Below are 23,368 nucleotides of genomic sequence, written 5' to 3' on the forward strand. Positions count from 1 at the left end.
CTGTCTGAGATCTCAAACATTTAACGTGACACACAACGTACACTGAATGCCTCATATGCAAAGTACATACTACATAATCAGAGTGTTTGATGCTTATTCCTTCATGAAGAAAAAGCATTTGCAATCTCTGGATTATTAGTGCAACAGTTGTTTGGAGCCATGAGAGCCATTGTTTTCACTCCCCAATACATTATCATCATGATTCAGTATTATCTGCATTTAAGGGGGGTCACTGATCAAACAGTTAAATATCAGTGACTCATTTTTAGATTTTAGAGGCCTGACTCCAACAAAATAAAGCTAACTGTACTTTATAATTTTGAAGTAGACTGGAAAACTGCAGGAAAATTATTTAAAGTTGTGTGGGCAGATGCTCTTTAGAAAACAAGGGCATTTGTTCTTTGTGAATAAGAACATTGTTCAACAAAATGCCGGCTGGACAAAGCTACAATCAACGGTCTGGTAACTCAGCCACGACACTGGAGTTTACAGACCTGTGACTGAGACAATTGCTAGAAAAATTTAAATGATCCTTGGCTTAGTTAAAAAAGGGTTCAGTATGAAATCATGAAAGGGAAAAGGACGGACAGGTGAAAAGAAATACAAACATGTAGACAGTGTAAAACACTTGACAGCTTACTGACACTGTAATGAACAGACACGAAGAAGCTGAATGTGAAACATGTTTGCTCATCAAAATGCTCTCATGTCATGTCACAATATAGAGTTGTTACTACATGTGCTGGTAGTCAAGTTTGAATTTTTAAAAGGTAGCATTAAATCTGTCCTATCAATCAAATGTTGGATGCTATGTTAGCATAATGCATTCAAGAAAAAGAATCTGCTTTTTTAGTGAATTACCAAGATAATTATGTCAGAACTCTGATAAAAGTTTTCATGGGAGAAAATATTTGCCATCTTTCTCAATTAAGGAGATGAATATTTTTGTGATAATTATTTCCGTAATTCAAAAAAGCAGGAGAATTTTTTTCTGTCAAAATTTTCCCATAATTCTGAGATAAAGATGTAGGTAATTCAGAAGAACAAGAGCAGCGTTTTTTTTTCTTCATGATTTGTGATTTTGGATTAGCAGGGAGGGTCGATGGGTTAACTTTAAGATAGAAAATTTGAATCAAGGGCTTAGAGATGCAAGGGCGAAGAGGTTTATATTGTGATATTTTTGTTTCCATTGATTTGTATCTTCATATATTGTTAGTTGTTTCCTGCACAGACCACTTTGGTAATAAGTATTTTTAGTAATATTTAAGTGCTGTTCCCTGGGGTTTTTCTGTCATGATACTCCTTTGAGTTATTGAGCTTTTAAATTCCTAATAAAAATCAAATCTAGTAGTATTTTATTCCACATTCAGTCTTTGCTTAATTTACGTGCTTTAACAGATGTTTTCATGAGTTCCTGTCTGAGCCTTCAACTTATATTTTAGACCTCATGACTAGACAGACCACCACTGAGGCGAGTTTAAGAAACACTTCCAGCCTGCCTTAAGGCTTTTCAGACCACCTGATGTCATCATGTACAGTATGTGATGTGACAAGAGCCCCTTTAGTATGTTTTCTCATGTTTTACAAGTACCTGCGTGCCTGAATCCTGCCAGGTCTGAGTTTGGACTGTACTTGAGCGGAAAAGATGGCTATTGTTATGCAATACATAACAATGAATCTTCTTACAGTGGATCTACATGCTAGGAGGATTCTAGAGTCTCTTTTATTCCCCCGTTTAATTTCTAGATGCTTGCCATTAGGTCACAAAAGCAATACAACTCAGGACAACAGCACTTGAGCTGCACTATCAATCAGTCTTTTTCTTTTATCAAAGTGGCAATGTGACCAAGTACATTATCCATATTGCAGGAGCTGCAATTTTTTGATTAAGGTAAAACGTGTAGAAGCATACGATTGTTAATGAAGCACTGTGGTGCTACAGAGATGACCGGGCCTACAAATCATATTCCAGATGTAAGGAACCGTCCTTGTATGGTACAGATCCAAAAAAAAAAAAATCACACCACCATCATTTTTATATTATTTTCAAGTAAAAACGGAATTCAAAAATTACCATTTCCACTAAAATTGCAACTCAACATCACATTTGCCATCACTGTCAAATTATGATATTTTTCTTCATATTGTGCAGCCCTAAACAACACTTAATTTTGGACAAGTCTGCCTCTGCCAGTTTTACCACCACTGGCTGACTAAATAATACCAGCAACTTGTCCATTATGTTAGCCAAAATGAGAGTCTGTTTGAAAAGAGTCAGTTTTTCCTCTATGCACTGGAAAAAAACTTTACATTGCACTTTTATTTCTAACATTTGAGGATCTATCTATGGTATTACAACATCCAGTGTAAAAGATGCTATAGTGATTATTTAACTCTGATGCTGGTGTCATTATTACTTGAATTTACGTTGTGTCATGTATCATTGGTTTTTGGTGCCTTTATTACCCTTGGAGTGACCTCACCAGGGGAAAAAAATGACACCAACGCAAAACAGCTTGAACTCCAATGAACCCAGGTGGCCTCCTAATTTTTCTTTGAATAAAGACGCTAAAGTTGACTTAAAAGTGACCCTATATAGTACAGACACATTAAGTAGTATGAAAGTCTGCCGCTACTAATTGAAAATCAATTAGTCGCTAGATGTGGAGTGTTTGACGCATAATTGACACAACAAACAACGCGGCGAAGTTATTTAATAACTGCGTATCAGCTAGCTTGTTGCTTATAGTTATCCGCAATGCGCAGAGGGCAAGAGAACTGAATTTGTTATTAAACACTGAAAATTACATTTTAATGTGTATAAATTTCGCAAAGAGGTAGTAAATTAGCTCTGTCCCTCCCTCAGGTAGGCTGCTTAAGATAGCTCCGAACAATAGACGGCAACTAGACTTTCAAGATATAAAGCAAGCCTATTTCAGTTTTTTTTTTACCTGTGAACGCAGGACCAACAACAAAAACTGTGCTACACTACAGTGAAACAGATTTTTCTCGGAGCCAGGTGAGGTCTTACCTGGCTGTAGGTGAGTCCACGTTATTCCTTCAGAGAGACTGCACACTGCATTCCAGAGGAGGGATGTCAACAAGAGCCAGTTCCGCTAAACTGTGGAGCCAGCTCCCTTCATCAGGTTGTATCTGAGCTCCTCCGGGTGAAACTCGAGAAGCTGGGCCCTCCTGCTGCTCCAGCAAGGGCGTGGCACTCCGGAGAAGGCTATATAAGCCTCCGCAGCGCAAACAAGACTCGTGTAAGCAAGCAAACCCTGGTGTTCCTACGCCCCTAGAACCTGTAGCTGCCCCCTGCCATTTGCAGGATATAATCTGTCACCTCTATTGTAAAGAACCTCTGCTACAGTACATGTGTGAAAGCAGTATCTATTAGAGAACACTGGTCTATCTAAGGCATATCTTTTTCCATTCATCAGTGTATGTTTCCTTTATCCCAAACAGCTGTGTTGGAACGTGACCATACTCTGAGGCTACACAGGCTGGCAGGTCAACCAGGTGCAGGGTTGGCACTCATGCAGTGTATGTGTAACCTTATAGTAGTGGGCAAAACACTGGTAGTCTAATCACACACATTAGTTATTCCAGATTTATTATTTTTTTCTTTTCATTTCACTTTGTATTGCAACTATGCTAAATTTCACAGAAAAAAACTGCCAAAAAAAGGTTCACTTCTTAAATGGCTTTAATCTCAAGTTATTCAGCTACATAATCACTGACTCAGTTATGATGGATTTTAAAAATAAGTCCTCTTGACTGCTGTGATGTTAACAAGGCACATCGAGGTGTAGTCATATACACGTCTCTTCAAATAATAACTAGAGTGACTGGAGACCATAAAGTTTAGATTCAATAAATAGTCTTTGACCCTGCAGCTCAGTACTTGAACTAAAGGGGAATTGCACCCATTTTCAGAATTTACATGTTATTCCTATGGTCTAAGACAGTCCAAAAATATAAGCACATGAACTCACTCTCCCAAATCCAAAAACTAGAGTGCTAAGACTCAGTTTGTGATGTCACAGAATATAAAGCCAGGAGCTGCTCCATAGACTAGAATGAATTGGGAAAGAAAGTATGGATGACGCTGAGAGCACCCAGGGGAGTTTTAAGTATATGGATACATTTTCTGTTTCAGATCTGAGAACAATACAACAGAATAAAGCTCATTTGGGTATAAAGAAGAAAAACAAACATTCTGTGAGTCCACAAAATCGGCCTCCCATTCATTGTCTATGAAGCAGCTCAAGATTTAATACTTGATGACATCACAAATTTGAGACTTTCTTCTCTGGTTTCTGGTTTTGAGAGAGTAGCTCATGTTCGCTAATACTGATGATACTTCTCCGGGCCATGAAAATAACACATGGGAATTCTTCATGTAGGTGATGCTCCCCTTTAAATAACTGCTATAGTTTTAGTTAGCAGCCTCTGAAGGAAATTTGATTAAAAATAATCACACTGTGACATACACCATAAAAAAACACATTCAAAGAGCCTTTCTGTCACCAAACCTGACATTAATTAACTCTTTGGACATAAAAATTAATCAGAAATTAATTTAATGATCAATTTACAATTTCAGCAAAAAGGCCGAGCATTCCGTTCATTTGCTTCACAAATGTGAGCGTTTGCTGCTTCCTTTGTTTTCTGTGAAGGCCCCTGAATATCTTTGGGTTTTAGACCGTTGGTTGGACAAAACTCAAACTCAAACGCAATCTGAAGATGTAACCTTAGGGTTTAGGAAACTGTGATCGGCCTTTTTCATGTTTTCAGATTTTTTTTTAACCAAAAAATTATGTGATTAACGATAGTTGCTAATTGCTGTCCTACCGAGCTCATTGATCTATCTGTATTAAATTGTTATTAGCTTTGTTAACTTAGCCCACAGGAAGAGCAGCAAAGCCATCTGCAGACACAGGAACCTGAGCCTCTATATTACATCTAATATTAATCCATCCAATTCATAAACAACAAAAAAAACCTTCAGAATGCTACATAATAAAAAGGAAAAGAAATAAGATAATCTGAAATGATGTTACCACTGCTCCCACTCTACATTACAGGGATACCGGGACACTTTAAACTATAGTCATTTTTTTTCAAAACCAGACACTTGTATCCTCATTAAATAGTTTCTACATTTCTCCTTCAGTTTCCCAACAGCTTATTTTGTAGGCACCCGTGCCATTTGACAGAATATTACTATTATAGAAATACACATACTTACATATTAAAAAGTAAGAGGATATTCCTCCTGCGTGACAAGTATCTAGCAAAGAAAAATGAGCCACTACAATTCAAGGTGTCATAGTATCCCTTTAACACCCTCTCTCTTCCCATACATCATACTTTGTTGACACTTGGATGTATTAGCTACACTTTTTAAGCTCCCCTAAGGCAAAAGATTGTAACTTGTGTCAAGCCCACAGTTAATATACAGCGAGCCAATGAGGCCCTGGCCTGGCCCAAAAACATGATTGGTGGAAGAAAAGAGCTGAAGAGGCTGCTCCCTGTTTTTGTGGCAGTGTGTCCAGAACATGACAGTTTTTGGATGCTCTAAAGCTTTGGCGTCACCGTCCAGTCAGTCTGTTGGAACAGTTGTAAAGGAATGAGTAGTATGAAGACAGTCTAGACTTCAGTGGCCTGTATCCTGGGATGTCAGTGTAGAGTGATTTCTTGCTCCTCATCTTCGTCATTGTATTCAGCAGCTGAATCGTCCCTTTCGTCTCCCTTCTGCCGCAGTAATGGCAACTCGAGCTCTGGGCTCTTACTGTTGAGCTGCCTTAAAGACGGTCCCTTATCTGATGAAAAATATCACAAAATAGACATTGTCAACATTATTGTCTCTTATTTCCCCAGCCACGTAATCTCTTTGTTTATTGTTCCTTGAATAGAATATCTGAGCTTCATTGTGCATAAAGAACGTGCAGAGTTTGACAACAGGAGAACACTTATCTGCTGAAGAGGGAAAGTTCCTTTGTTCACCTTAAAGCTCGGGTTGGCAGTTTTATTTGGGCATCATTGGGCAAAAGTCCCATAAACTTTGAGCATGTTGTAATTTATGTGGTCTGAGCGAAAAACCAGACTTCTGCATCTCCTCTTGGCTCTGTTTTTGGGATTTAGAAAATCTAGCCCATGACAAGAGATCTTGGCCAATCACAGGTGATCTCAGAGAGAGGATATTCCTATTGGCTGTTCTACGAAAGCAGATGCATGTGCACATCCCTTCAGCTTGATTCAATGGCAGAGAATCCTGCAGAGAAAGTATTCTAGCACTGGCAAAAACTGCCTGCACTGCAAAGCAAACCCAAAAAAAGGGAGATGGACTTACCAAAAAGATAGTCTGACACTAAACAAAACAAAACACTTGTTTGGATCGGCAAAGGAATGGAGAGAAAATGTTTCTAATACTTCATATTGTTGCTAATGTATTAATTTAGCATTCAGATGACTGGAGTCAAAGGCTCATAGCTGCAGCTTCAAGGTCATGTTAATGTAGCTAATGTTAGGTAGAGCCTCGAATCACAGTGTGTCCACGGCCTCAATCTCCTCAGAGAGGGGGCAGCAGTTCAGTGACGGACCCCCCTGTTAGTGGCCACAGCAACTCAAATCCAGCCAACGCAAATCCCAGCCCTGGGGGACCAGACAACCCTGACCCCCCCTGCAGGATCAGCAAACCCTTTGGTGCTGCCATGATACAGGTTAGACCTGGCACTGCGGCTGGGTTTTTAAAAAAATATTTGATTGACTCTGGATACGCTGTCGCCAATAGAAAATGTAACATAACAGTATTATGAACAATGCCAATGAAATGAATACTTACTTTTGGAATAATACGTCTTGAGTCCCACATGCAATGAAATGCCACACAGACATACAGCGAATCCCAGCCAATTAAGCATGCTCATTTTGTCTCCCATCACAGCTGCTGCCAAAAGCAGAGTACACACCTCCTGCAGGAAAACAAGACAATAAATGGAATGAAATTAAAGGGTATATTAGATAGGTCTGAACAAGACTAGAACACTACAGCCATCCAAGACATCTGTGCTAAATACCAAACTCATAGAGGAGCACTAATCTGTTGTATTTGTGAATGTGAGAAGATGTAAACATTTTGGACAGAAGTAATAAGCATCATTTCCCAAATAACCTCTAAACCCATTCCTCTTCTTCCCAAACTCTGCATCTTGGGTCCATACTCTGAGTATGCAGCATTGAGGACATAACTTTGCATGGGTGAACTCTGCCTTATTCACACAAAATGTCTGATATCTTGCTGTTGAAAAAATGTGCTCTGGCTCTCGCTTCGGTTATTTACTTAAAGAATTACCATCCTTTTTTGCACTACCTACTCTGTGCTCTACATACACTGTAACTTTTTTTCCTCTCTTGTGGAGAAGAATTATAAAGTACCTTAAAGATCCCTGATATGGATAGCGTGAGGCTGGAGGTTCGAGAGACCAGCAGGAACTCTGAGAAGCCTAAACCATAGGCCAGTAAACCGCCGACACTCAGTGTGATGACTGAATACAGGAAAGGTGAGAGCTCTGTAACCCGGAATAACTTTTCTGAGGTACTGAGGCTCAGCCCTGAAAAGAAGACAGAGAGGAGAATCTACAGTGGTGTTTCCATCATGGGTCAATTGCATGTCATTAGTTATATCTGCATGTTTCAGGATTTTCAAATCAAATTAGAACTGACAGAGACACAGTGAAGCATCTTGCCAATGTTAGATCTTTAGCATGCAATGCCAAGCAGTTGGATTGCTGACTAACTATGAACATAATCCTATTAGCACAGTCAGGCTATGGTGTTTACACAGACTCCACCACACACTCATAACTGCCAAAAATCACATTAAGCACATAACCACTAGATTATTGGAGTGCAGAAAAATGTAGCTGAGAAAATATTATATCGGCAGCTACTTGTTATATTGGCTATGCATCATGAAGCAAGAGTAAAGAAATATAAAAATAGCTGAGAATAGGTGATAGTTGGGTCTGTCTCAATACCCCTACTTAATAACACCAGGTAGTAGGAAGTCATGTCCCACCTCTGAAAAATGCCAACGTGCTTTTTACTCATCCCATATGTAATTTACACTATCCTTGAACTGCTTCAGAGTCCTTTTTTCACAGCAGACATCTTTAATGTTTGGACTCAAACCTGACTTTCAAGAAACACATTAAAAAATTCAGAAACACAGTAAACTTTAATCTATTAAATTTTAGACAAATTCAGCCCTTCTTAACAGATGATGCAGCTAAAACCTATCTTTTCAGCCTGATTCTCTCTCATATTGACTACTGCTTCACAAACTGGGCGTTTGCAAGCACCTCAACTTTAAAACCCATAGAGCAGATGTATAACAGAGCAGTAAAGATATTTGACCGGAAACCAAACTCCCATCATCACTGTAAGGTCCTGGAAAAGCACAAATTTCTAGACTTTGAAAATTTAAAAGTATTCAAAAATGCCTGTTTCATATACAAATGTTTACACGGACCAGCACCAGCTCCTGTCAAAGAGTTCATCCATAAAAAAAGACTCACAGGACATGGTACTAGGTCAGGCACAAGAGGTGACTGTGAAATTACACACAGAAGAATCACCTTTGGTCAGAATGTTCTATCCATAAAAGGTGGGCAAAGCTGGAATAGCCTCCCAGTCATTATCAGAGACAGCACCACTCTTAGCACTTTCAAGGGGAAGCTGAAAGCGTGGTTACTAGAAAATCAAACATGCGACCACCTGTAACCTGTAATGCAATGCAATTGTTGGGTCATCATCAGAGTTTCTTTCTTTTTCCGTTACATGTATACAAAAATCACACAATACTTTTGTGTATGATTTTTTCTCATCAGTAGTGTTTACATAATACATTTATGTATCACATTCAGTGCAATAATTACACGCTTCTGCATGTGCAACTGAGTGTACTGGGCCTCGTGCAATACAAACTGGCACTTTAAACTGATGTGCACTTTAGGGCTTTGTGCAATTTCATCTGGCACCTTAGGGCATTGTGCAATTTCATCTGGCACCTTAGGGCATTGTGCAATTTCATCTGGCACTCATGCACTTTAGCACTTGACACTTTACCCAGCACCTATGCAGTTTACTCTTCAAAATGAAACTCTTATGGTCTCCCTACCTGTGGGCTAGCTCTCCACCCACAGTCAATCTGTATTGCAATTTATCTGTCTGTCTGTATATTATGGTTTGTGTTTTTCAATGTGTTTTCCACTGTTAGTGCTTGTTTTATTGCTACTGCTCCTTTTTTCTTACTGTGAAATGTTGTACTGTCTTAATTTGTTTTTATGTTAATGGGACTACGGATGGAAATTAGCGTCAAGCTACAATCCGGCATCTTTACATGTTTTAACATGTTCATCAATGTGCACTGTCCCATTCAAATAAACAAACAAATAAATAAATAAATTGTGACACAGCAGGAAAAGCACAGGTGTAACTGATAACATAAGACATGAACAAGCAGCAAGGACTACATTGACACTTCCTGTTTTAGGAAAATGACCTTTGGTCCATACAGAGGGGTCTGTGAAATCTTTCAATGAAAAATTCTGAAATATAATAATTAAGACTACAGATTTTAGTTTTCTGCAGTGACACGCGATGAGAGACAACAGAGTGAGGATGTCAAACCATAGCTTATGGCTTTACTAACCTTCATTATACAGGAAGAGGGGAAAGAGGCCAAGGAACATAAGAGGTTGTAGGTGGTACATAGCATCAATTGGGTTCTGAAGGCCTGGTGGAGAGTGCAACATGAAAAAGAAGATTGAAGAGGAGCAAACTGTGGTTTCGACTTTTTAAAATCAATTTCTCACAGTAAAGGCAAAACAAAAAAACACAAATTCAGATGTACCCAATAGTCATATCAGAGGATACAATATTATATATTGTCTGACCTTTCTCTAAGCTGCATGCTGAACACTGTTTTAATTGGGGTTATATTAAACATAAACATTTATCAATTCATTCAAGGTAAGAGGATTGCCCAGCGCATCACAAAATGACTGGACACTGTCAGTAACAGTATTGGTTGGATCGAGGTGTTTACTGAACAGCTAAAATGTCGTTATACATTCAACATATCTATACCTATTCATTTGTATTCAAAACAGCAACAATAAAATGTTTTAAAGGAACTGGTTTGTTCATCTTTTTAACTATCTCAATCAATTGTGGGTGGATTGCTGCAGGTCTGGAAAAGCAGACAGTCATATTTGAATTTCAGTGTTTATATAGCTAAAATGCCCACGAGCAAAGCATATATAACAGGACTGCTGTACTTTTATTCATCATCAGTTTGACATGTGACTCAACACTGACCCAGCTCTGCTTTCTGCATGAGGACCTGAGTGAGGGTCCAACGGATTCCGCCTATGAAGGAAGCCAGCAGCACCAGGATAAAGCCCTCCAGGTTGAACTGGGTCGACTCATATGTACACATAAACAGACCACTGGAGATCAGCAGGACCACCAGGATCAGGAATGGGTTCTGTTTGAGAAGGAAAGAAGAGAGAGACAGTGAAAAACAGCAAAGGAAAAGAATCGTAGATGAGAAGTGATGGGAAATCGAGAGAAAAAACCCCCAGAAAATATAAATAACAGGAAAAAAAGGTAAATACAAAAGAGCGTAACAAAGAATGATTCTGATGGACAGAAATAAAGATTGCATAAAATATGAATGGAAAATTCCCAGAACATGGCAAAATAAATATTTTGGCCATGGTACTTTAAATCTGTCACTTACTATGACATATAACACACACACACACACACACACACACACACACACACACACACACACGGATCTAATATTTATATAGCCATTACAACCCTACAGAATTTTTGTGATAACAAAGAGGTTAAAGAATTACTACATATACTTGGAAGAGCAACTGATCCAAATCCTCTTACTGCAATTTTTGGTATTCAGTGTGAGGACAGTCAATTGCATTGCTCATGTCAGAAGACTCATATTACTTAATTGGAAGCAGGCGACGATGATGATTATCATATTGACCTGTTTTGGTGTCCCCTCCAGCACTGGTGCATTACACAATACGCAGAGTGTGTGATGCACTTGCCTGTTGTGGCGCCGCTGTAGGCTGGCATGACCGCAGTGTTTTGGGCTGGACTGAAGTGAGGAAAAAGAGATTGGAGCGTGCACAGTTGCCGTGCTTGCTATACGTAGAGTCTGCGTGGTCACAAAAACTGGGTGGTGCATAGATGACTGCAGAGGGTTCTGTGCGGACCCTCGCAGCCATTGATGGATGACAACATTTACGTCACGCAGACCCTCAACCCCCCCAAGAACAGGTCTGGGCTCTGATGCCAATTTTACAGTGGCCAAAAGTGGAATTACACTATTTGGGTCCATAACATGATGCTATGGGGGAGAACAAGACATTTTCCCATAGATTTACATTGTGAAAGAGACATCTGTAAATTAGTGGATACATCTTTTTGAATGTCACAACATCCACATCCACAGTCTCTAGTGTGCTTGCTCTACAGATCCCACAACACACAAAATCCAGGTAATTTCATACTGCGGAAACTGAGCTTTTTTGGCTTCACATGCAACTGAGCAACTTCTGTAGGAATGAACAGGGGCACGCCTTCAACACTGTATCCGGCTCTGTTTATACATCCATGGGACCCTTGCAGACACACAGAAACTATAAATAAAATTAAAAAAAAAAAAAAAACAGATTGTGAGTGGGCTTCACTGACATAACGCATCCTCTGGCGACCATGTTTGCCTTTCTTTGCTGTCTTCTGATCATGACTGAGAACTGAATTTGACACTGTTGACATCACCAGTTTAGCTTTTGTTAGCTTTCCATGGCTTTGTTGCTTCCTATTATAATCTAGCATTAATACAATAGGTATAACACTATGTGTAAATGTTAACTAATTAGGCAGACTACACAGCCCATATTAACAGCAGCCCAAATTACCGACTGCAGACAGAATGTACATATTATTTTTTCAACTGTTTCCTGATTCTTGAAAGGGAAGGATTTTACAGAAGCTCCATTCTTACATAAGTAAATGACTTTGTAATTGTGACTTCAAAAGGTGCTATGTAAATAACTATTATAATTATTATTTAATGCTAGCTTTCCTGTTACTCCTTTTAAATCCAGTGTTTGTATTAATTGTGGCTGTCAGCTGGAGTTCATCATTACTAAATGAGTTCTGCCACTACACCACTACTTGAAACTTTTTTGACATACATGTATTAAGTGTACTCACAGATGGAAAAGACAAAATGAGCCAAGGCACTTTTAGATATTGAGTGAGCTGTGCTTTGTTTTGATAAAGTGTGAGCGGAGTGAAGATAAAATCAATTGTACTGACCACAATGAGAACATAGCAAAGCTTTAGGCACATTGCCTGACCACTTACTTTCACTACTGCCTATGCAGACAGTTTATCTGATTTAAAAGCAGAAGGTGCTGACCTTTCTGTTCTTGTTTTGTATCACTTCTTTTGTTAACTCTAGAAAACAGAGCAAAAGCTTTTCCTCTTGCAGGTCACTCACCGGCTCCTCTAGTTTAAAGGCCAGGGAGAAAAACAGGATAAAGAGCACTGCTGAAGACTTGGTCATGGTATACCTTGAATGACACAAAATAAGAGTCACACAAAAGAAAAGAACAATCCAATTACTGGGTAAATACAATACTGCTAACCTGAATTTTGTAAATACATATTTGTGGTATCTTCTATGAAAAGAAGGAAAGGCAACAAACTTACAAGCTAATGGTGATGAAGAGGAAGCTCCAATTGGAAAGTCCAATATCCAGTGCTGTGGCTAAAGCTGGGTAAAAAGGACAGAATTTTGGACTTTTAGAAGACAAACACCTTGCAATAAATTATGTTTTTGTATGGCTATGTTGCAACTATCAATTGTTAATAAGAAGGTAGTTAATCAAGAGATGCTTTTTAATAGTTCATATTTAAATAGTAGCAGTGAAACTTACAAATTATAGGCTTAAAGATAGAGAGCTACATGGGATATTTTAATGTGTCTGTCACTGATTAAAGACAAAACAGATAACGGGTAATCCTATCTAAAGTGTCCGCACAATGAAAAAACAACACTCCTCTCACCCATCTTAAATTATTCCCCTAAGTGTGATGTAATGTCTGTATCAGTATGGACTTTAGTCAAAGTACTCCTCACTGAGAGCTTTGTCAGTCAGTGAACGTAAGAGCTGACCATCAGCCCCTTTTCTAATTCTCTCTTTTCTGAACACTTTGTGTTGCTGTCTGAACAGTAAGGTAAAAGTCTCCACTAAAATCTCACCTGTGGGAGCCACTTTATAAATGTAATCTGTCCAGCTCAGAACAATGCGGGGCTTCCCTGTCCACCACTGCATGGCCCGTCGCGTCAGAGTCGACAGGCAGAAGATGATGGTGAGGTGAACTAATGTCATGAAGAGGGGATAGTGGAAGCCCTGAAAGAGAAACAGACAGGGTGCTCTAGGTTGGCCTAGTGGAAGTAGATTGTCCTGTGTCTCAGGGTTTTCTCAGGGCCCTGAACCCTGTGACACTGGGAGATGGCCTACTTCAATCATGTCCAAAGTTCAGCCTGGGGGCCAATTGTGACCCACAGACTGACTTTAAACAGCTCACGGCTTTTGTTTTAAAATATACTATACACACAATATACTATATAAATACTATATAAATATACTAAACACAGTATTAGTTAATCAAGCAAGATCACTTTGCATATTCTTTTCATTCACCTCACAATATCAGGACTATTATAATGTTTGTAGACATGCACCAAGTAGGAACTATGCTGGTGGACCTAATGTGTTTTCATAGACAGTAACAGAAACAAATTAACAGTTACCTAACACCAGATATATCCTGCTTAACAGTAGACATGCCCACAGCACAGAAGAATTATGTCAAGAGCGAGTGCTGCTACTTTCAGGAGCAGTGGAAAGTTGAATACTTTTTCACTTAAAGATGAAACAGCTGCATTTGTGTCATTTGGATGTGATTTCTTTTGATGACGTGAGAAGCAGCTGACCCCCTGGTATTTACACATTATCTGATCCGGCCCAACTGAAAAACAGGTTTAAACATCCCTGGCCTATGTAAGACCTCCTCCAAGACATTATATAGGTTAGCCACATTTGATTTCCATTAATCATCCAAAAGAAATACCCCACGGTGCTTTATGAACTCCTACACTTACCTTCATCAGCCATTTGTTATAAAAGGTGATGCCTATAGAGAAGACATAATAAAGGAGAACTAATCCAACAGTGCGAAGCCCCCGGCAAAAGAACTGGACAGGGAACGCCATCCAGGGCTGCCAGGATCAGCGGTAGAGAAAGGACTGCTTTTGTAAAACAACCATCACCAAAGTGAATCTGCATCCTTTCCTGACAGCCATTGCGAACTGCTTTCAGAGAGGGAGAGACACCGTGAGGAAGAGGAGAAAGGGGGAAGATGGAGAGAGGGAAACAGGGTTAGTGTTTGGCTAAACAGTAGTGTTACAGCTGATCAAGTGGCTAGAAAGTTAGTTATCAAAGTTATATACACGCCTGCTGCAATGTTAGCCCAGTGGCAACATTAGTGTTAGCTCGAGTTTGACAACCACCATCTGCTAACGTTAAGTAAACTTAAACAACGTTAGCTAACTGTTAAGCCACCATTAAGGTACCCAATGTTAGCCACAGTTAGCTTACAAATTATTAAACAGGAACTGAATTAGTTTATTATCATTAATTAAACAGCCTCGGCTAATATTAGCTGATAAACTGACCAGTACGTGAGGTAACAGTTGCACTTACCAGATGGTTGTTGTGCTGAGTTTGACAGGTCCCATTGTCTACAAATAACGTTATAGCCCGTGAGTTTACATACGCTTGCTATGTAAAGCGGAGTTGTATTGTTGATACGGGTTAAATAACGGCTGCTAACTGTAGTAAAAATGAATAAGCTTTTACTTCTAGACCCCCAAAGTCTGCTCTGTTAGGCTGACATTATCACTTGCTTTCCGCAAATAGTAAAAGTGCGCCCCTCATGGTTTCCGCCGGTAGAGAATATGCGTATCTTTGATTAGTAAAGGAATGACCCGCCCTACTCTGCCTTACTCTGCCTCTGGTTGGCCATCCCATTCCTCTTGTCTAAATCTAACCAATCAAACCAACGAAAGGAAGGCGTACTAACCAATCAGAGGGAGAGTAGGACGGGTCATCTTTTCACTATCCTGAGAAACGTGTCATTCTCTGGCGACACCAACACGCTGAACTCCATTGATGAATCTCTCGAGTCTTAGTGGCGATGCGTATTTCGCAAATTCAGGTCACTTGTAATGAAAGCTAAGACATTGGTCGAAGCATCGTGAACCATTCTTTTATTCGGCATCCACACTGCCCACACAGAAGTGGCATGATTTAATACATTTGGACTTTTCTGTGTTGGTTGGTATCGCTTTCTACCGTCCCCGTGGCGTTTTTCCACTAATATAATACACACAAAGCGCAAAAAAAATCTAGTAAATGCAGTTTATACACACGCGGATTTAGCTAGCGTAATAATTTAGGTAGTTGGTGATCCACAGAGACACGAGTGTTTTAAATTGTCTTATTTTTAAACTGGGTTTGGCCCTATCTGTCTCCAAACATTGCAGCACGTATCAACAGCAAAGGAACAGCGGCGCAATATGCCATGAAAGAGACCAACCGCCAGTCATGACAGTGTATATGGCTGTGTCATGTGCACACTTTGTGATACAACATTATTCTGAGATTACTCAGAGGGTAACAGTGCTGGAGAAAAATAACCACAGGGGGCAGTATTTTCTCCAACAAACGTTTGTTCCCCTCGCATCACTTCCACGGTCGAGGAAACTCGGGCGGAAGTCAACAGAGGACAGAGCCTGTTGTGTTGTGTTACTGTGCGGAGCTACAAGGTAATGTTTTCTCTGCTCTAATTACGTATTGTGTGTGACTTAACAGTATAACAAATTAAAATTTATTTATGTAACTGTCCTATGCATGTATATTTGAGCAGAATGGCGGATGAGGACGAGGAGCCTGGCTTCGATGAGGAGTTGGAGGACGGGTCCAGCGGAGTGGATGTCGGCCACGGGAAGAGAAAGAGGCTTTTCTCCAAGGAGCTCCGGTGCATGATGTACGGATTTGGAGATGACCAGAACCCGTATACGGAGTCTGTGGACATTCTGGAGGACTTGGTGATCGAGTTTATCACGGAAATGACACACAAAGCCATGTCAATCGGACGCCAGGGCCGTGTCCAGGTGGAGGACATCGTTTTCCTCATCCGGAAGGACCCCAGGAAGTTCGCCAGAGTCAAAGACCTACTGACCATGAACGAAGAGCTGAAGAGAGCCCGGAAAGCTTTCGACGAAGCAAATTATGGCTCATAACCACTTTTTTAACCTATATCTGTAGTAGCTTTCCATTTCATTTTAATTGCTGTTTTAATTGAATTGTTAATTCTCAGTCGTGCGTTCTTGAGGAGTTTGCTCAGATGTGACTTGCTGTCCCAAGTCTGTTTTTTGTGACGTGCTGTTTATTATTTTATATAGTGGTATGACAGTGTCAACGTGTTGTGCACACCCCTGATGTCATGCTGTCTGGGACTGTCTCAATAAAGAAACTTACATATTTGTTAAATATGCCCAGTCATAAGTGTTAATTTTAATGCCAGAATACCGAGACTGTTAAGAACATCTGGGCAGTGACATTTATTACTCAACATCACAAGCACAAATTAACACAAACACAGGCAGCAAAATGGCATTATCATACTGCACTAACGGTTGGATAACAGCCAACTCACTTTGAGTTGCATCACCTAACCTCAGCTCCCGAAATTTTACATGTACCCCAGAAAGTGTGCAGCCAGTGTCTACCTCAGTTTAGCTCAGCGTTATAGGCTGTAATGATAACTAAGGCTGTAGCCATAATTCAACTAACTGAAAATGAATTGCCAACTATTTTGATCATTTTTAGTGTAGTTTATTTGATATGAACATCACAGTACCATTCAAATTGTACATTGACGCACAAGAACCAGATGAGCTGTGTTTAGTCTTGGTAGTGAAATGCTTATTTGCAACATCTGTCCACAGGAGGCTTTCTAAAAGTTAAAATAGTTGATGCAGAACAACCACCGCTCCTTCCAGCATAGTCTTGGCAAGGTGCTGCCAACATCATTAAGTTAAAACTTGTAGAAAACGATATCTGCACACTTAAATCTGTTCAGTGTTTCACTTTATTCTGAGCTTTTGGTCTGTCAGAGCTTCACCAGAGCATACATGAATCAGCAATGGACAGGCAGGTAAAAGCTTTAACCACCAGGGTTGTGCACAGGTGGGTTGCATACTGCCAGTGATTAGACTGGGATTGGTTTCATTTACCTGCCTGTCCACTGAAGTGAAGTGTAAGAAAGTTTTGTGTAATGCAATGCTACACTTGCCTTGTGTTGAGGCCTGTATGTTGACTGCTGGTGTGCTGATGTCTTTCAACAAATTCATTATGCAGAGATGGAGCATGACCATAGAGACATTTAAAAATAAGCTTTGGGTTAAAATAGTTCATGAAGCTTTTGAAGCTGAACATATTGTATTTTTTCAAGATGTGACAGTGCTCTTTGTTGTCCATAATTTTTATTGTCTGGTCATACAATCATATGATAGGTTTTATAGTTGATTCGAAGGCTTGTGGCCAGGTACAGCATGTTATGATAGAGATGTGAGATTATCACGGCATGCACATAAAGCTGGGCTGTACTGATGGGCAAACATTGTCTGACAAGTCTGAAGCAGTTAAGATTTGCGTTAACTTTTTTGATTAATTTTAAAAAATAAAAAAAGGCTAAACTTTCTAGTTCCAGCTTTTTCAGTGAAAATTTTTACCGTTTAGTCTGCTATGATTGCAAACATGATAATTTGGAGGTTTCAAGAGTTAGACAAAACAGGACAGTTAAAGGTGTCACACTCTGACTATGGAAAAGTGATGAAATATTTTACTATTTTCTGACATTTTATAGGCAATATGATTCATTGATTAATCTGGAAAACAATCTGCTAAACATTTGATACTGAAAATAGCCATTAGTTGCAGATCTTATAGTAACATTGGAAATTATTTGTGAAAGCAGATTGTACTATTTCACATATTACACTATTATTTCACATGCTTAAACCCTTATTAAACTGCATGATGACATTGTTAAACCACAGTCAGGGACCTAGCCAGGGCCTAACAAAAATACAAACACAAAAAAAAAATAAAAAAAAGTGTGATAAAATAAAATATTTGTGGTAGAATTTTCTGTGTTGTCTCTATCAACCCCTAAAATACACATCACCTTATGACAGCAGATACCCAAATCAACACCTTAAAAGTCCACAGTATGTTCAGCACAAGATGTAGTGATAAAGACCAAACTGGCTGTGGTTCAAACAAAATGGACAAAAAGAAGAAATAAACAGATTTTATTAATATTCCTCAAAACAAAATTTTTTACACAGACCTTAAATATGACAGACCAACTACAAGTGAGCATGTCTTAATTCATTTATTCTGTTCAAGCAAATTACTTCTTTGTACAGTAGTGATTGAATGAATTGGTCTAAGCAGCAGGTAACAGGCTGCCAATCTATCTAGACTACATCTAGATCAGAGCTGTACCAACAGGAGGGGGCTCAACGCTTGTTAACGCAACTTAAAAGGTGTGTGCAGTGAATTTCCCCATTGCAGCCTTGCCGTCCTGTCACAGGGTACAGCATCAGCGCAGCATCCATGGGCTGTGTGCATACACAAGCGGGCTGGGGAAGAGTGTAGCCCCTCCGCCCAAGCGACCCCTACCGGGTGCCCTAGCTGTCTGTTGAGGTTGGCTATAAGGATGGAGAAGAGAGGCAGTGAACCAGGTGGACAGGAGGGGGAGAAGGAGTATGTGTGTGGGAGGGGGGGTTTGAGTGGGTCAGTGGGTGTCAGATGTGTTCAGAATGAGGGCTCTAAGGGAGGAGGAGGAATGTCCATTGAGTCTTTCTGGTTTTACTGCACATTCTCCATCATCTTGAGGAATTCTGGAAAAGAGAAGAGAGATGGGACCGTGTTACTGAGATGGGAAGTTTCAGTTACCATGATCATCATCGTCAGTGATATCTCAACAAACTGCAAATGTAGGCTACTGTATCCTATGTCACAGGAGTAATTCAACTAAAAATCGTCTTTTCTTTTTCAAGGTTGTGTCATTTGAGACAAGTTGAGGCTGAAAACTACTTTTAATTCACAAAATACAATCAAGCAGGCAACGTTAAACGTCACAAGTATAGGCCTATCATGTAATGGGTTACTGAATGGGTCTACTGGTCACAGGCACAGGGACCCAAAGTGTCAGGGGCCTCTCTGATTGATATGTACCGAAGAGACACAAAAAGTCCACAAAAAATGCAAGGGAACTGCTAAGAGACACAAATGTACTACAAAGAGGAGCAAAACAATCACAAGGAGACAGAAAAAAGTCTGTGTGTTTCTCTCCTATGTAGGAGAGTTACAGGGGCCTATTGCATATCTGTGCCCAGGGGCCCATTATCTCATAATCAAAACAGAAATACAGAAAATATGCTGCCAAAAATATCTAAAAATAAAAAATAAAAAAAAAATACAAGATTTTAAAAATGTAATCTTAAATTACTATGGATTCTTTAGTGTGCCACAAACACACTCAAAGTCCTTTATTGGGATTGTTAATAACTGTACAAGTGACATTTTTCCATTGACCCAACACGTCCCTCGTCGTCGTCGTCATCATCATCATCACCATCATGCACGTACCGTCAAAGTCCAGCATGCCATCGGCGTTTTTGTCTCCATCCTTCATCAGCTCATCAATCTCATCCTCTGTGATGGGCTCGCCGGCGCTGCGGATGATGAGGGCGAACTCCTCTCTGTCGATGTAGCCGTCGCCGTTCCTGCGCAAAACACAGAAGTGCATGGGATTGTAAACATCAACAAATAATTATGTAAGAAAATAAAGATGCTGCTTTCAGAGGATGAGTATAGCATAGCCTATTAAGTGAACCTCTGTAACAGTGTGAACGTACTTGTCGAACACACGGAAGCACTCTGCCAACTCTTCCTCGCTCTTGCCGGCCTGGTCCTCCTTTAGCAGCCTCACCATCATGACCAAGAACTCCTCGAAGTCGATGGTACCGCTACCTGAGAGTAATAATGAAGCAACATAACTGATTAACAATGGTCAGCCCGAACAGAGGTCAAGTGTCCTGGTGGGACAGTGCGCTCATCTTTGCGCACAATTTTACGCATGAATTATACCAAAAGATAAATCGGAATTAAGTGACCCCCGATCCGTAACATGTTATGATTATGAAATAATAAATCAAAGCAAAACTAATAAAAAAGTTGTGTGTTTAGAGAACAAAAATAACGACGCTGGTTGGGTATATAGGATCAATACTCTCTCCCTTTGCGCATCTGCGCTCAGACTTAACCAACGCATAATTACAGTTTTGGTTCCAAATCATGCTAAAGTTACTTGGTTTATTTGAGCTGATGTGAAATAGCTATAAAGTGTCTGAGTCGTGTATTGCTTGTGCGTAAGAACACTCATTGCGCACAATGCGCTCGACAGGCCTACTGTGTTGCTACCAGAGACAAACTGTATTATCCGTCGCTCACCGTCCTCATCGACCTCCTCGATGATCTCATCCAACTCCTCTCTTGTCGGGTTCTGGCCCAGCATCCTCATCACGGTACCCAACTCCTTGGTGCTGATATCACCGCCACCGTCGGTGTCAAACATGTCAAAGGCGGCCTTGAACTCTGGAGAAATCAGAGTTGACAGATCGTGGCTCGTTACTCAAAAAGTGGCCTCATTTCTCTGCATTACCTACTAGACGGTTCCTAAAAAACTACATAAAATAACCCCCCATATTTTTCTACAGAATGTAAAACAAATAAAATTTACCTCTGTGTGAATAACTTAAGTAACACCTTCTACCACCACTGTGGCACTATGCCAATCATCCCTTTGATCGTTAAAATCTAAGTAACACTGGGGATTGATTTCACAAAGAGGATCTGAAATTGTCTGCTTGTTCTGTAGGAGCTCATTCTATATTCTATATTCATTCTAATATATCTCTTTCATATGATTAGTTACTCGTTCCTTTGCAAAGTAACGCCATTGCTAGAGTAACGCGTCACTGTAGCCTGTACTTACCAGCCAGCATTTCCTCGCTCAGGTAGGAGCGGGCCTCTTGTTGCGCGTCAGTCTGGAAGAAAACAGTGGCCACTGTGTCACTTCATCATTCAATACAGGCTTGATTGACCATTCCAGTGAAAACCCTGGATATTGCGTTTATAGTCTCAAATTCATAGTGTCACATAATGGCGACACTAACATTTTTTAATTTCATAAAGGCTGTCCGTTTGATACATAAACAAATATATTACTAATAACACTGTAAATGTTTAAGTTATCATTTTGAAATTCAACGCGTAAAAATGCCATTACGCGCAGAACAGATGATACTATCGGGACTATTACAGGAATATTCTAGAATTTGTTTTATTGACGTTACTGTGTGATTAATGCTGGTGACGATAACATGCTGTCATAAGTCATGTGTTGCAGGATATAGTTGCTGCGTCTCAAACGGATTCTTGAGTTTGGTGCAAATGAGTCCGGCTATTTCAGGCTCAACACATTACGCTCGCTGTATATGGCCTGCAGACATCTAATCCTCGGGAATCTGTCGCCTAAGCAGAATCCGCACCTTCCCAGCTGACACCCACCCAGCTCCTCATCTTAACTTTCTACCATCAGTACAATTTGCAACAGATACCTGACTAAAATAGAAATCTTGTTGCAATCATTATGAATTCCACTAAAATCAACTAAAAAATATCACACGTTTACTCTACGAATTAATTGTTCAGAAAATAAGAGTCAAATTTAGCCATTTGAAAATAAATCAACAGATAAACATTTAAATCAAGAGAAGGAAACATGCCCCTCAGCAATGAGCCTATTGATTTTTAGACTTTGACATGCCTTTATTACTCAATTAACTCCTAATTCACATGCTCTCTTTATTATGGGTTATTAACTAGTGGCCTGTTGAGCGACCAACTTGGAATAGTTCAGCGGGTCATTTTGCGGCAATTGCTTTGGTCTTACCATGTTTGTGGATTAGCTTTTCCCCCCCAAATATCCAAGGAAAAACAGACAAGCCCAAAGGAGTGGTGAATCCGCGTGCACCCCAACAGAGACACTAGACGTCAAGTGAAGATTCAGACACACTTTAAACGGGGCAGCCAGGTCCCGCCCCCTGCCTCTCACAGGCCTCCAGATTTAGTATCCTGAACTTTTAGGGTTCTGGGGCCACGGCAAGCCAATCACACTTTGGAGAGGAAAAGCTCTTGTTTCTCTAGGGTTAAGAATGTAAAAGAGGTAAAGCTGGAGTTTTTGTGATTCACGTCAAGGTATGGAAATCTACAGGAAAGAATGGAGATGCAAAGTTAATAATGCTAGGTGTGGGGGAGAATGCAAAGATAAACATATTCAGAATATTTCACTGTCATCTGATTTGTCAGAACTGAGAGGAACAGGGGTAGAATGTGAGGAAGAACTGTGACACTCTGCAAAGGATTCACAATGAAAAGCAAAACACACTTGAAGAAAAATCCAGTTAATGCACAAGGTTACTCCCTATATGACCCCGTAGCAGCTGTCAGTGGCAATCTCCCAAAATAACTAAAATGTAACCAAAATCAATGAAGAAATAATCAAACTAGCACTGAAGAGCTGCACGATCGGCCTTGTAAATAGAAGACAGTGGATGGGGAGCCTGTGATTTAAAGTAGGTTATGGGTTTTGTGATGATGGCGTTTCAATCTGGGCGTGAAACTCAAAACCAAGAGAAAAATGCCTTGGAGCTGGACCCTCGTCTCACCCAACCCCCCCACTCTGCCTCCACCCACTATAGCCGTGAATAGTAGGCAGATTTTAGGCTGAGACGGGGACAGGGACACAGGGCAGGCACCCACTCATCCCGCTGCCACATTGCCTGATAAACACAACCTGATGCTCCTTAAATGGTGGGTGGTTCCTGAAGGGAGGGCCTGAGGTGGACGACAGGAGAGGAGGATAGGATGCTGAGGAGGGGAGCAGCCATGAAGAAAGGGGAGGGATGTCGTTTTTGAAAAGTGGTGGGGGGCTTGCGGGCTATATACCCAGTGGGAGAGCTGTGTTTAGCAAAGGGAGATTGAACTCA

General features: G+C 40.2%; 4 protein-coding genes across 5 annotated transcripts in view; 1 reads left to right on the plus strand and 3 right to left on the minus strand.

The window, feature by feature from the left end:
- Positions 1-3,188, minus strand: part of LOC125891509 (collagen alpha-1(XX) chain) — a 46,072-nt gene extending 42,884 nt beyond the window's left edge. Inside the window, exon 1 of the mRNA XM_049580856.1 lies at positions 3,032-3,188. The gene's annotated coding sequence lies outside the window, so the exon portion shown is untranslated. The remainder of the gene's footprint in view (positions 1-3,031) is intronic.
- A 500-nt stretch (positions 3,189-3,688) lies between these two features.
- slc35c2 (solute carrier family 35 member C2) lies at positions 3,689-15,115 on the minus strand. 2 transcript variants are annotated; one of them, XM_049580857.1, is made up of 10 exons: positions 14,883-15,115; positions 14,282-14,488; positions 13,376-13,526; positions 12,823-12,886; positions 12,611-12,683; positions 10,387-10,555; positions 9,719-9,802; positions 7,441-7,616; positions 6,848-6,977; positions 3,689-5,825 (listed from the first exon to the last, which is right to left on the minus strand). In XM_049580857.1, exons 2-10 carry the CDS (start codon positions 14,390-14,392, stop codon positions 5,683-5,685), a joined length of 1,101 nt encoding a protein of 366 aa, XP_049436814.1. In that variant the 5' UTR covers positions 14,393-14,488; positions 14,883-15,115; the 3' UTR covers positions 3,689-5,682. The 2 variants fall into 2 exon arrangements, with proteins under 2 accessions (XP_049436814.1, XP_049436815.1); XM_049580858.1 differs by having other exon boundaries at positions 14,282-14,491.
- A 264-nt stretch (positions 15,116-15,379) lies between these two features.
- taf13 (TATA-box binding protein associated factor 13) lies at positions 15,380-16,733 on the plus strand. Its single transcript, XM_049580223.1, has 2 exons — positions 15,380-16,006; positions 16,108-16,733. The coding sequence occupies exons 1-2, from the start codon at positions 15,786-15,788 to the stop codon at positions 16,481-16,483; spliced, it is 597 nt and encodes a 198-aa protein (XP_049436180.1). The 5' UTR covers positions 15,380-15,785; the 3' UTR covers positions 16,484-16,733.
- A 1,983-nt stretch (positions 16,734-18,716) lies between these two features.
- On the minus strand, positions 18,717-22,423 carry tnnc2.2 (troponin C2, fast skeletal type, tandem duplicate 2). The gene is made up of 6 exons (XM_049580225.1): positions 22,273-22,423; positions 21,313-21,364; positions 20,769-20,912; positions 20,174-20,288; positions 19,905-20,041; positions 18,717-19,153 (listed from the first exon to the last, which is right to left on the minus strand). Exons 1-6 carry the CDS (start codon positions 22,273-22,275, stop codon positions 19,122-19,124), a joined length of 483 nt encoding a protein of 160 aa, XP_049436182.1. The 5' UTR covers positions 22,276-22,423; the 3' UTR covers positions 18,717-19,121.
- Positions 22,424-23,368: the final 945 nt, after the last annotated feature.

This window comes from Epinephelus fuscoguttatus, linkage group LG7 (assembly GCF_011397635.1).
Source record: "Epinephelus fuscoguttatus linkage group LG7, E.fuscoguttatus.final_Chr_v1".
NCBI lineage: Eukaryota > Metazoa > Chordata > Actinopteri > Perciformes > Serranidae > Epinephelus > Epinephelus fuscoguttatus.

Excerpts from the sequence above, each read along its gene's own strand:
- slc35c2 (XM_049580857.1), bottom strand. The coding sequence starts at position 14,392 with ATGGCGTTCCCTGTCCAGTTCTTTTGCCGGGGGCTTCGCACTGTTGGA. Across the intron at positions 12,684-12,822 it reads CTCTTCATCACCATTAGCTT|GTATACCATGACCAAGTCTT; the intron begins GTAAGTTTGTTG and ends GTGTCATTCAAG. Across the intron at positions 7,617-9,718 it reads CCTCTTCCTGTATAATGAAG|GGCTGAGCCTCAGTACCTCA; the intron begins GTTAGTAAAGCC and ends TCTTCTTTTCAG.
- taf13 (XM_049580223.1), top strand. The coding sequence starts at position 15,786 with ATGACAGTGTATATGGCTGTGTCATGTGCACACTTTGTGATACAACAT. Across the intron at positions 16,007-16,107 it reads TTACTGTGCGGAGCTACAAG|AATGGCGGATGAGGACGAGG; the intron begins GTAATGTTTTCT and ends ATATTTGAGCAG.
- tnnc2.2 (XM_049580225.1), bottom strand. Across the intron at positions 20,913-21,312 it reads GAGCGAGGAAATGCTGGCTG|AGTTCAAGGCCGCCTTTGAC; the intron begins GTAAGTACAGGC and ends TGATTTCTCCAG. Across the intron at positions 20,289-20,768 it reads CGAGGAGGTCGATGAGGACG|GTAGCGGTACCATCGACTTC; the intron begins GTGAGCGACGGA and ends TATTACTCTCAG.